Genomic DNA, 13,720 nt, shown 5'->3' with positions numbered 1-13,720 from the left:
TCTGATACCAAGTAGAAAATAAGAATTCAATGTGTTTTGAAATGCTTCAATATTATTCACCTCCAAAGAATAGAGTTTATAAAGTGATACAAGAGTAATCCTAATAGGAAACGATCTCCTACAAATATACAGAGAGACGTAATCTATACGTATAAGGAAAGTAAATATTTACAGAATATTCTATAGAATATATATAGCTAATATATATTGAATTGGCAGGTAGTACTGTTAATTCTTGGTAAGATACAAATTCTGGAAATGCAGACAGTTTTTATCAAAAGACCATATGCAATTGTGCTCGTCTATGAGACTTTTATACATGCAGAAGAGAATGAACAAACTGATCTGGATGTTTTATCTTCTACTATCCCAAAACAGGCAATGCACCTAAAACTGCTTAAGAACATAGGGTAATAACCACTTCACTGCTCACTGGAGACACAAATAGCTAAAACATAACAAATATTAAACAAACTAGTATTTATTCAGGAAGGCCAGAATGATTTTGGTAAGTGAATGAAAAATTAACTTCTTTCTAATACTCTTAATCTGACAAATTTCCAACTTCAACATGACACCTTTATAACAAAAATTTACTAAAAATCATCAGCTAAGTTATCTACACATTGTTCTCCTCCTTTAACAATTTGGTAAATATGAAATTTCCAGCCCCACGACCAAAACTATAAATATTGTTTAACAAAGATGCAAAAACATTGTTTTTGGTTATTATATGCAAAACCTACACAAAGCTCTCATATATAGTTATTCAAAGTTACTGTAATTTACTTCACAAACTTTAGTAAAATACAAAGTATATCTAAATGAGCAATTGAATTTATTTAGACAGCCACTGAACACACAATTAAAACAAGTACACTACCGAATAATGGATTCTTAGTCCTAATTAATATAGGCATTTGTCAAACTATTCATGTACATCTAGGATGTTGATATCATATTCAGTACTTATTATATATATAGAGTAAAAAGGTGATGGAGTTGAATAATTCAAGCATTGTCGAACTACTTTTTCTACAAATAAGCCAGCTAAGTTGTTGTAGTCCATAATGAACATTTTAAGTCCACATTAATTCTTACAATGTACATATTTCATACGGAGAGAGAACGAAGGAAGAGAAAATAAATTCATGTAGGAACCAAAATATTGGACTCCATGTATCTGTCTCTGGCGGAGAAAAAGAAGAACCAGCGAACAGATAAACAGAGAATTAACATGACAGCAGCAATGATGAGCACCTTCCACTTTCTGGGATCCCGCGCACGGTTGTTACTGCCGTCAGTATTGGTCGCTGTTGCAAGCTTGTCATCTTCATCCCGTTGTTCTTCTTCATTGTCTAGAAAACGTATAGATAACAGAAAATGACATGTAGTGAATCAACATGGATATACATGTTTCATGAGGCAATTCCATTAGTTTAGATGAAGAAATAACTTGTCGCCCAGTATCATTTGGTCTAACGACATATGTATTTGTAAATGGAATGTCCTGAGTTTGACTCACGGGTCAATTGCTATATATTCTTAGTTCTAATATCATCAGTTGTTTGCTCAAAACTTGTGCTGCTAATCTATAGGCTGGCATTGTTGTTGCTTTTTATTTTCTATTAGAAATTAAAATAGTTGGAGTAAAATCAAAGCTTTGTTGTCTAACACACCTGCATTAGTGACAGTTTCAGCTAGATTTGTGTCTAGAGCAGAGTCCTCAAAATGATGAGCAGCGCTGATGGCAGCAGCAAGGATGATAGCGGCAATGATGAGCACCTTCCACTTTCTGAGACCCCGATCGCTGTTGTTGCTGCCATCCCCCATTGCTGATGCAGGAATAGGATCACCCACTGCCTCTTCTTCATCATCTCCTTTTTTATCTAAAGAACACAAAAACAAGAAGAAATGATACCCCACCTTAAATTTAGAGGTAAAACATTTTAGTGAAAGTGAATCCATCTATCCATCTAGATGTGTCTAGTTACTATATGAAGCAACTTTCAACAACTTAAATGAACAAAAAAAAATTAAAATTGTGATGCAAGTTAATGGCAGTTTAATTTGTTGTCTTAAAATATTTGGAGTAGTTCAAATGCGCGCCTGATAAACAACACACCTTTATCTACCGTTGAATCAGGTTCATAGGACAGCAAGTATGTTCCCCTCAACGGCTCATCAGATGTTAACAAATCTCCACCAGTGGCACATGGAAAACAAATGGGATTTGTGGTGTAGTGGTCGGTACACATCTTACCTTCTTGCTTCTCCTGTACAACCTGGATCCCCCACTCCTTTACCTGATACCGAAACCTTGCATGTTTTACCGAGAGTGAAACAGCCACTTGATCCCTACCTTTTACTTGATTCTCCATATTCCAATGGGTTAACCATATCATGTCTTCTCCCTTACCCGGAATACCGTGATATATTGGCTCATAATGCCAGTTGCTGTCGTCGCTCTCATTTATGACTTTGATAGTTATTGAACCCTGGTCAGTAAATGAAGAATATCTTTCATCGTCATTGTCTGAAATTGCATAGACAATGAAGATGTTAAAGCCTCGGATTCTCAGATCATGAGCTGAAGGCAAAGGCACAGTTAATGATATTGAGGAAGAGCCTTTAGTTCTATGGCTGAATTGGCCTGGAACCTCATTCCCGGGAAGAAATGTACTAAACATGTCTATCTTTCTTGCATTTCCTCGGAAGTAAGAATTTGTACAACCATACTCATGCAGTCCCTGTGTCATATATGGAAATTATAAAACTAATTAGTCAACTTTTTCTTATTTCATGAGAAATGAGAAAGAGAAGGAAAGCAACGCACCTGTATTCCACCATGATGAATTATGTCGTAACCAGTATATTTTGCGCACAACCGAATGGTTGGCCTGCATTCAAAGTCCAAGTTGCTCAAGCCCAAAAGTTTGAGCAATTCTACGTCAACTTTTCCAATGGGTTCTAACTTATATTCATATTCCCACTCAACTAGGCTGTAGTTCTTACCACCCAGGCGTGGAAATTGGGCACAGGATTTTGACTGATATGTTATTCTTACCAATGCTTCGCAACCGGATACATTCAACTTGAAACCTACTTTTGGTAGCTCTACAAGGGATTCGAGGCTCAAACAGTTGTAAAAGGAGAGTTCATCTAGACTTGTCAGACCCTTGACGCAATTGGGTAGGCCAGTTATTGGATTATCACTTAGATTTAAACTTCTCAGAGAGAAAAGGCTAGTGAAATCCACAGGAAAAGCATCATCAGAAAGATTGCACCCACTCAGACTTAATGATAGTAAAGAGCCTGGTAAATAACTCCCCGACTTGACCTTCCCACAGAGAGTGAATAATTGACTTATTGGAATTCTATCTAGTTCAAGCACTTTCAGAGACTCCATGCTCCTAATCATCTCTATTGAAGAGTTGCTAAGATTTGAACAACCAGATACAATAAGTGTGTCAAGTAGCTTTAGCTTACCAATATTCTTTGGAAGCATGCTAAGAGTTTTGCAATCTTTCATGTTCAAGTAAACAAGTCTGTCTAGAATTCCAATGGACTCATGGACATCAATCAAGCCTTTACAATCTATAAGCATGAGTTTCTCTAAATTGGGACAAAGAGAAAAGTCAAGGGTAGCAATAAGGGTATGGGAATGGCTGAGATCAAGCGTCTTCAAGGATGGAAAACACTGTAAAGGAGACAATAAGAAAAACTTAAGAAGTGACAATGAAATTCTCGTAGAAGTACAATTCCCTAATAATTATTTGAGATGATGAAAATAAAAGGGAAAAAGGCCAAAGAAAAGAGTAGCAAACCTTTGTTCCACTCAATATTTGTCTCAAGCTGCTGTACTGCATTTCAAGAACAACCAGGTTCTCCAAATGAAAATCAACCGGTATAGAATCCAAAGGAAATGCAATCCAACACAACAATCTCAATCCAGTCGGAAATTTTTCAAAGCTTCCAGTGAGATTTACACGACTTAACCGGAGTAGTTTTAGTTTGTGCATCGTTGCAAATGCATTGGTTTCCAAGACAATCTCGTTGGGATATCTTGAGTTAGTGACTTCAAGATGCCTTTGCATGTTTAATTCAAGACTTTCAATAGTTTTTGTACCCTAAACAAAAAACGAGAGAACCAATGGGGGATATAAGTTTCGCAAAAAGAAATACACATATAACATGATTATATCAGAGTGGTTGTTTCTTACATTCTTTTCTCTCAGTACTTTGAAGGAGTCCTTGTAATGCCATAATCTACTACGTTTCCGAGGCTCCTCTGCTTCTAGGCGAACAATTTCTCTTCCCATATCACGAATCATGTCATGCATCACCACCTTGTTCGTGGGGCCAATTGTTACTAGGCATCTATCAATGAGATTCGTAATGGCAACAGTAGTGTACAAATTACATCCATCTAGTATTCCAACAGTGTAATCCTTGTCATTTCCAATGAAGCAACAAGCAATGTGGAGGAACACTTCCTGATCATGTTTATCGAGTACATCATAACTCATTTTGAGTTTATTCATGATTTCACTATTGGGAATAGCTTCTAGTTTCTTCAATGCACTTTCCCATACAACTATATGTACATACATGTCCATTTGCAAGCATAATTAGCTATAATGAGCCACGCTCATGGTACCACCAGGGGTACCAACGCCCACCATATGAGTGACTGGCGTAAAGACAGTTAGCCGGGTTACCGCCTGAGCCCCGGATCAACCCCAAAGCACCGCCGACGCGCCGCCACGCGCCGTGTCAAGATGGCATCAGAAGCTACTGAAACTGGGAACTGAAGCACATCAGTCCCACATCGAAAACAAAGAGAAGATCATCCTCTTCCTCACCTATAAAAGGTTCTCTCCTCTCTCCTCATTTATGACGCATTCAATACTTACCTACTGTTACTTTGTCAACATAAATACATTGACTAACTTAGGCATCGGAGAGTTGAAGACCGCCCGGCGCGGTCTCCCTCTGACGCCCATTGTATTTTATTTGACAGGTAACGGGAACCACTCACAACAAAGGTATCGATCCGCCCGCCGGATCAGCGTTAACTAAGGTCCAGCTACCGCTAGACTTTTAGACATTAACATTGGCGCCGTCTGTGGGAGACAAGCCTCCAGACGCTAACCCTCTGAGAGTTAGCCACGTGTCAACCGTCATCATTCTTTAGCTTCCAAGGGAAGTCACCACCTGACAAGTAAACCCCCAACCATGGCAAGTATCCGCTGAGCGAAACCCCGCCAGCGGATCCTCACTTGCATCTCCCAAGTGACGGAGTCTCCGCTGAGCGAAACCCCGCCAGCGGATCCTCACTTGTCATCTTCCAAGTGACGGAGTCTCCGCTGAGCGAAACCCCGCCAGCGGATCCTCACTTGCATCTCCCAAGTGACGGAGTCTCCGCTGAGCGAAACCCCGCCAGCGGATCCTCACTTGCATCTCCCAAGTGACGGAGTCTCCGCTGAGCGAAACCCCGCCAGCGGATCCTCACTTGCATCTTCCAAGTGACGGAGTCTCCGCTGAGCGAAACCCCGCCAGCGGATCCTCACTTGCATCTCCCAAGTGACGGAGTCTCCGCTGAGCGAAACCCCGCCAGCGGATCCTCACTTGTCATCTTCCAAGTGACGGAGTCTCCGCTGAGCGAAACCTCGCCAGCGGATCCTCACTTGCATCTCCCAAGTGACGGAGTCTCCGCTGAGCGAAACCCCGCCAGCGGATCCTCACTTGCATCTTCCAAGTGACGGAGTCTCCGCTGAGCGAAACCCCGCCAGCGGAGCTTCTCTCCTCATTTGGTAAACGGGGCGTCCTCCGCTACACAGCGCACCGCTAGCTGACCCCCTTTCTCATCTGACAAGCTGCGTACTTTATTCAGCGCAACACCGCTCAATAAAATACCACCAAGCACGTCTACTTGACGCTGCTTCCTGCTACATCTAGCGGGGGGACTTCCGCCAGCGGCGGATCCCGAGGCCACGCCTCTCTGACAACGCCGCCACGCGGGGTTACGGTCAGAATGTCCCTACGGGACACGGGGACTAGTCAACAGTCTACGACAGCCCTGATCAGGTACGTTGACCCCCGTCACCTGGGTGCTAAGATTGGGCTCGCAACCCAACACCCTCTGCTCCGTGCAGCGCTGCTCCGTGCAGCTCCCCCTCAACAAACAATAACAACGACCATCCGGAGGTCCATCTTAGCCGGGGAGTGGGGGACTCCCTGGGGGGCCTAGCAGGGGCCCACCCGAAAGGGCACAAAGCGTTTGCTCAGTAAATCCATGGTTGACAACGCACTGACGCTAATTATGCTTCTGCAAAGTCTAGCGGGAGAAACGCTTCAAACCGCCGATCAACTCCCCAACCAAGATTGCCCTCCTTGACTGGGGATTTGGGGGACTTGTACATACATGTCCATTTGCAAGCATAATTAGCTATAATGAGCCACGCTCATGGTACCACCAGGGGTACCAACGCCCACCATATGAGTGACTGGCGTAAAGACAGTTAGCCGGGTTACCGCCTGAGCCCCGGATCAACCCCAAAGCACCGCCGACGCGCCGCCACGCGCCGTGTCAAGATGGCATCAGAAGCTACTGAAACTGGGAACTGAAGCACATCAGTCCCACATCGAAAACAAAGAGAAGATCATCCTCTTCCTCACCTATAAAAGGTTCTCTCCTCTCTCCTCATTTATGACGCATTCAATACTTACCTACTGTTACTTTGTCAACATAAATACATTGACTAACTTAGGCATCGGAGAGTTGAAGACCGCCCGGCGCGGTCTCCCTCTGACGCCCATTGTATTTTATTTGACAGGTAACGGGAACCACTCACAACAAAGGTATCGATCCGCCCGCCGGATCAGCGTTAACTAAGGTCCAACTACCGCTAGACTTTTAGACATTAACACTATACTTTCCCCAAATAGAGAAGAACCTAAAACTTGAAGAGCTAATGGAAGCCCTGCGCCATGGCGTACAAACTTTTCAGTATGTTTCTCGTAACCTTCAATTGGATGATCTTGTCGAAAAGCATGCCAACTGAAGAGCTTCAATGATTCATTGTATTTCAAAGCTCGAACAGAATGCACCATAGTAACTCCCCGTGCCATTAACAGCCTTGCTCGCCTAGTTGTTATGACAATTTTACTTCCCGGATAAAATCGCTCTCGCATTGTAAGTAACGCATCAAATTGGTCGATATGATCCACGTCATCGAGAACAAGAAGAACTCTTTTACAGCTTATGGCATCCTCAATCTTAATTTTTCCCTGGCTAGCATTATGTACTTTCACTTCTCTTCCATTTAAAATATCAGAAAGGAGCTGTTTTTGTAGTTGAACTAGGCCATTGGTTTGTTCTGAAGTTTCTCTAATATTTTCAATGAAACTGCTTCCTTCAAATTCTCTGAAGTTCAAATTATAGACATATTTTGCGATTGTTGTCTTCCCTATTCCTGACATCCCAAAAATTACAAGGATACCAACATCAGTTGATCCATCTTGTATCCATAGATTAATTTTGTTAGCTCGAGAATGGATTCCAATCAGGTTGAAGCCAACACTCAATGGTGTACGACTAAGCTTGTTTCCCATCTCTTTAACAACACCTTTTATAAACTTTGACTCGTACCTAGAAAATCAGGGTATACAAATAAATCAAGTTAAATAAGCCATGACTTAGTTAGAAAAAAAAAAAAAAATTATGAAGTTTCAAGGAACATGCATGAGAAAGTTCCACCCAGTTTGTTTTTCTTTTTGTGCATATTTGCTCTTACCCCTTAATCTATTGAGATACAAGTTAACTTACCAAAAAAAATTTGTCTGAAGATCGAGAACAAACGTTTTGCGGAAAATGTAAATTTCCAGAAAACTTATGCAAAACAATGGAGCATGAAAATAAATACTTACCCATCATCTTGGTTCTTCAAGACCTTCCCTCCTAGATCTGCAACTTTTGTAAGTGCAGCCCTCCATTCTTTCACCTTGTTCGACGGTTCATTTTCTTGATGTCTGGCAAATGCCTCCGCAAAACTGCCAGTCTGTTTCCTCACTTGGGATGGATCCACGTTGTAGAAAACAGGTAAAACAACATAATCGGAGGAGGTCCTCTTGCGCTCAAGGATCATCAAAAGCTCATTAAGGCACCATCTTGAAGATGCGTAATCTTTCGAGAAGACAATAACAGAACTTCTTGACCGTTGAATGGCTTTCTCAAGTCCCGGGTTGATATCCTCCCCTCTCTCGAGTTCATCGTCATCTCGGAAAGTGCGAAAGCCTTGGTCGACAAAGGCTGTGTAGAGGTGGTCAGTGAAAGTCTTACGCGTGTCTTCGCCTCTGAAACTCAAGAACACATGATACCTACAATATCCATCATTAGGAGAAGCCATATTGATCAACAAACAAGCAACTCAGGAATGTATATATGACCGAATAATGAAAATATAGCTATAGACTAGCAAATGGAAAATCGTCTTGTTTGAAAGGCAAATAATGGCCGGTGATAAGCTATATAAGAATCCTAAGGTACATGATCTTAAATTGATTTAACCAGAAAAAGATGATGGTCTTCTACATTCCCACCTTTTAAGACAATGCTAGTAGTTGACTCTTTAAGAAAAAGACAGAACAGCTATCGTTGTTGGGACATTCAATTCTCTGTCCTCTTTTGAATAGCCTGAGTAATGCTTTTGGGCTGGTCAAAAAGATGCTTTAGAAATGATGGCTCTCCTGTAATGTTTAGGAACTTCTGCTTTATCTTTTTATTTTTTTATTTATATATAAAACGGAGAGTTTTGCTATATTAGTTCTTCTATAACAGTCATTTTAATTTAGGAGTCAAGCGCCTACCTACAATTAAAATATGAAATGTGAAGTGACTCAACATATTTGAAAATTTATTGCTCATCCCTCTAAATTTTATTTATATAAAAAAAAAAGACAAAAATAAATTTATACAAAACTCTCCCAAATCTGAAAAGGAGTAAAATAAAGGGTCCGAAGTCAAATTGGTCGACTTCTAGCTACCCGTAAAGCGAGAAAACTATAATTCTTTTGGCATGGAACTAGGACCCAAGTGATAATGGTGCAGCAAGTTTTTGACTTGGGTGGAAGGCTAACTACACATTTTGGTAGTTGATGAAATTGAAGATGAAGTCTGGTCTTCAATTTGGGCGCTTCAATTTGAATTGCAAGAAGTCAAGAACGTAAAGCGAAAAGCCTCTTACTCTTTTGAGAGTCTCCTAGAAATTGACAGCAGGTGCGCGCATGAGATTGAAAGAAAGAAAAAATGGTTAAGAGGGAAAGCTTTCAGGAGGTATTGTGTTCTTGACAATTAGGGTGTACAAAAACTATTATATACTTAATAAATTATGTAAACGACCAACAAAAAGAATCAAACCTACAACATTAATATCCAAACATCTCACTGCATCGAAAACTCTTACAACTACATCTTATATATCCGAGGATGTACATTATGCATATTTGGATAAATGTGAAACTACATTGTTCGTGAGTTCAATCTAAAATGTTAAATGAAGAAATTAAAAAAGACTTATAACTAAATAAGACACATTATTCGTAAGCTTAAATTATTTTAACATTGATGTAAACACTACTCAGAATAAGACACAGTGAAGCAAAGCCTAGAAATTGACAGCAGGTGCGCGCATGAGATTGAAAGAAAGAAAAAATGGTTAAGAGGGAAAGTCTTTCAGGAGGTATTGTGTTCTAGACAATTAGGACGTACAAAAACTATTATATGTTTAAGGAAAAGAGATTCGAGAGAGAATTGTCAATCATATTATTGAGAATAGGAGCCCTATATATAGGGATTACAAAGTACATGTTCGAATGTTATAAGGAATACTAATCCGAGTAGGATTAGGAATTCTAGAACCTTCTCTCCTATTGCTACTCTTATTTTGATAAGGCACACTAAGTCGATTTTCCTTCAACATTCCCCCTTGTGCCGCTCAAACTTGGTGGTGACGCTTCATCCATTGCCTTGTTAAAAACCTTGCCAAGTAACAAAAACCCTGTGGGACAAAAATAACCCTGGTCGAAGGACAAAAAGAGCACAACACGTCCTTCACTTTTCGACATTGAACATGTGGACATCATAACTCCCCCTGATGTCGACATCTCCCCCTGATTGCTACAATCATGGGAGTTCGGATAACTTTCTCAATCCGATGCTCTTCACATGTTTCTTGAAGGTGGATTTAGGTAACGACTTAGTGAATAAGTCCTCTACATTATCCTCTGATCGGATTTGATTCGCTTCAATCTTTAGAAGTGATTGTTGTTGCTGATTATAGAAGAACTTAGGCGATATATGCTTGGTGTTGTTGCCCTTGATAAAACCTAACTTCATTTGTTCAATACAAGATGCATTATCCTTATAAATGCATGTAGGTTCATCTGTGGTAGACTTCAAACCACAACTTCCTTGAATATGTCTAATTACAGACCTTAGCCATATGCATTCATGCACGGCTTCATGTAGAGCAATAATCTCTGCATGATTTGAGGAAGTAGCAACAAGGGTTTGCTTTGTAGACCTCCAAGATATCGCAGTGCTTCCCATGGTAAAGACATAACCCGTTTGGGAGAGACCTTTGTGAGGGTCAGAGAGATACCCTGCATCAGCAAAACCCATCAAAACATTGTTGTCGTTTTGATGGAGGGGAGTAGGGTGAGGCCGGCCACCCTTGGTGGTGGTGGTGGCGTTGGCGGCAATATGGCCGGCCACTTTATCATGGTGGACGGTGGCTCCATGCGTAATGGGGTCCGATCCCATTTTTCAGTCATTCCTCTTCTCTCTGTAGGGATAAAATAGGCCCATATCAATCGTACCTCTTAGGTATCGAAAGATTGTCTTTACACCAATCCAATGGCCGCGTGTTGGCGCAGAGCTATGTCTAGCTAACAAGTTCACTGCGAATGAGATATCCGGTCTTGTGCATTGAGCTAAGTACAATAATGCGCCTATTGCATTTAAATAGGACACTTCGGCCTCTAATGGTTCTTTGTCCTCATCCTTTGGACGAAACGGATCTTTTCCGGGCTCAAGACTACGACCAATCATGGGAGTATTCACAGGCTTTGCTTTATCTTCATTAAAGCGCCTTAGGATTTTCTGAGTGTATGCAGACTGATGGATCAAAATCTCATCACTACGGTGCTCAAGTTCTAAACCGAGACAAAACCGTGTTTTCCCAAGATCTTTCATCTCAAATTCGGATTTCAAATATTTAGCAGTTTCCTTTAACTCATCTAGAGTTCCAATGAGGTTCATGTCATCGACATAAACTGCTACGATTGCAAATCCGGAACTTGTTCTTTTAATGAACACGCATGGGCATATTTCATTATTAATATATCTCTTCCCAATCAAGTAGTCACTTAGACGGTTATACCACATCTGTCCAGATTGTTTTAATCCATATAGTGAGCGTTTTAATCTTATTGGAAACGCGCTCCGTGGTTTAGAGCCACTTGATTTGGGTAATTGAAGTCCATCTGGAACCTTCATATATATCTCTGAATCTAGATCCCCATAGAGATATGCTATAACCACATCCATAAGCTGCGTGTCAAGTTTTTCGGAAACTACCAAACTGACAAGGTAGCGGAACGTTATAACGTTCATTACGGGAGAGTATGTCTCCTCGTAGTCGATTCCAGGGCGTTGTGAGAAACCTTGCGCCACGAGGCGGGCTTTATATCTAACCACCTCATTTTTCTCATTACGCTTTCTAACTAAGACCCATTTATGGCCAACATGTTTTACATTTGGGGGTGTCTGCGTTATAGGCCCAAATACCTATCTCTTTGCTAGTGAATCCAATTCAGCCTGGATCGCATCTTTCCATTTAGGTCAATGCGCTCTTCGTTGACATTCTTCGACAGAGCGAGGTTTGATATCATCATATTCTATGATTCCTTTTGCAACATGATATGCAAATGCATCATCAATTGCCATAGAATTTCTATCCATCATCTCATGTACACTAGTGTAATTCATGGAGATCTCTCTATTCTCTGGAATTGGTTCTGTCATTGGAGCGTTCCCCAATGATGTCTCTTGGACATAACCATAATCCGGAATATTCTCATAAGATGGATTATTTACATCGATGATTAATGGATTATTTTGTGCCAAACTCGCTTTCTTTCTTGGGCGAGAATCCATCGAACCTATATGCCTCCCGCGCTTCCTGGCAGGAGCCATAGGCCTAACCTACAACATTAATATCCAAACATCTCACTGCATCGAAAACTCTTACAACTACATCTTATATATCCAAGGATGTACATTATGCATATTTGGATAAATGTGAAACTACATTGTTCGTGAGTTCAATCTAAAATGTTAAATGAAGAAATTAAAAAAGACTTATAACTAAATAAGACACATTATTCGTAAGCTTAAATTATTTTAACATTGATGTAAACACTACTCAGAATAAGACATAATGAAGCAAAGCCTTTAATTTGGGTGTATCTCTCTGCATTTCTTTTCTTTATTTTGTGTAATAAAATATTAACTTAGTTAAGAAAAAATATGATGCAAATCATGCAATGCAATATGTCTTAGAAGACATTTTATGGATGCAAAACATAACTTCTTTCTAATTCAAAGGAATTGCTTTCCCACTTGATTGATGTAGAACAGATGGCGGTCCAATTTCAAGAACAATTGGATCGTGCTAAAGGTGGAAACCGAAAAGTGACTAGTAGACGTGAAATGGGCCTCCGGAGTCCGATTGGGACGCACTTTAGCTTTTCGGAAAGGGAATCGCGCCAGAAATCAAACTCATCGCTATGCCACGACGTGTGACCTTTTTCGGGCTTTCGGGGTCGTTTAGGGCCTCAAAACTGCATTTTTCTATTTTACCCGTTTTTGGTTTTCTTAGTTAATTTTGGGTTGTTTTCGTTTTTATCCATGGGCCTTAGGGTTTCGTTGTTAGTCGCCCTAGGGTACTTTTCTCTTATTTATGCAGCCGCAAGCGGCTGCAGAACGCATCTTATCATCTTTTATCAATTAAATTGAGATTATTCTCTTTTATCTCTGGTGGACTCCAGAATCTTTTGCTTAGGTTTATTGCTGGTAAACCTAGTTATCAATCCGACTGCGTCAGGTGGTATCAAAGCAGGTCTTCCCTGTCTCTTTTATTTACCTTCGTAGCAATGGGTGAAGTCACGAAATCAGATATTGAAGCTCTTACAGCAGCGTTTACCGCTGCCATCAATTCCATGAATAATCAGATCGGAGAAATTCGTGGATTGTTGGGTGAGAGGAACAACAACAACCACAACAACAATAATCAGCGTAGAGATAGGGAAGGAGGCCAGCGAGTTAGGGCTCCACGTGGTGAAGTTGTTGATAATACATCAGAATCTGAACCTGAAGAAGAAATTTTACAACATGAACAACATGGACAAGCTGACCAGGATTACAAAGTCAAGGCCGAAATTCCTTTCTTTTCGAGCAATTTGGGTGTAGAAGATTATTTGGATTGGCAGCTTCAGGTGGACAGGTTCTTTGAGATTATGGAAGTGCCTGAACACAAGCAAGTTAAGCATGTAGCCTGGAGATTGAAGAGTACTGCAACAATATGGTGGGATAAGTTGCAGAACACTCGAAGGAAGCAGAGGAAGCAGGGTGTTAGAACATGGCGAAGAATGAAGC

At 40.7% G+C, this 13,720-nt stretch overlaps 1 protein-coding gene across 1 annotated transcript; it reads right to left on the bottom strand.

Annotated features, from left to right (window-relative positions):
* Positions 1–1,007: 1,007 nt before the first annotated feature.
* On the bottom strand, positions 1,008–8,539 carry LOC112181773 (disease resistance protein RUN1-like). Its single transcript, XM_040514621.1, has 8 exons — positions 7,933–8,539; positions 6,918–7,654; positions 4,224–4,597; positions 3,828–4,130; positions 2,837–3,700; positions 2,126–2,750; positions 1,680–1,889; positions 1,008–1,358 (listed from the first exon to the last, which is right to left on the bottom strand). The coding sequence occupies exons 1-8, from the start codon at positions 8,409–8,411 to the stop codon at positions 1,150–1,152; spliced, it is 3,801 nt and encodes a 1,266-aa protein (XP_040370555.1). The 5' UTR covers positions 8,412–8,539; the 3' UTR covers positions 1,008–1,149.
* Between the last annotated feature and the right edge of the window lie 5,181 nt (positions 8,540–13,720).

The sequence above is a fragment of the Rosa chinensis genome, chromosome 1, assembly GCF_002994745.2.
Source record: "Rosa chinensis cultivar Old Blush chromosome 1, RchiOBHm-V2, whole genome shotgun sequence".
NCBI classification, from domain to species: domain Eukaryota; kingdom Viridiplantae; phylum Streptophyta; class Magnoliopsida; order Rosales; family Rosaceae; genus Rosa; species Rosa chinensis.
This window is presented reverse-complemented; position numbering and strand designations above follow the sequence as displayed.

What these genes read in the sequence shown, in the direction of transcription:
- LOC112181773 (XM_040514621.1), bottom strand. Translation starts at nt 8,411, where the DNA reads ATGGCTTCTCCTAATGATGGATATTGTAGGTATCATGTGTTCTTGAGT. An exon ending in TATAGTGTTAATGTCTAAAA is followed by an intron (nt 4,598 to 6,917) that starts GTCTAGCGGTAG and finishes ATGTACATATAG; the next exon opens with TTGTATGGGAAAGTGCATTG. An exon ending in AAATATTGAGTGGAACAAAG is followed by an intron (nt 3,701 to 3,827) that starts GTTTGCTACTCT and finishes TCTCCTTTACAG; the next exon opens with TGTTTTCCATCCTTGAAGAC.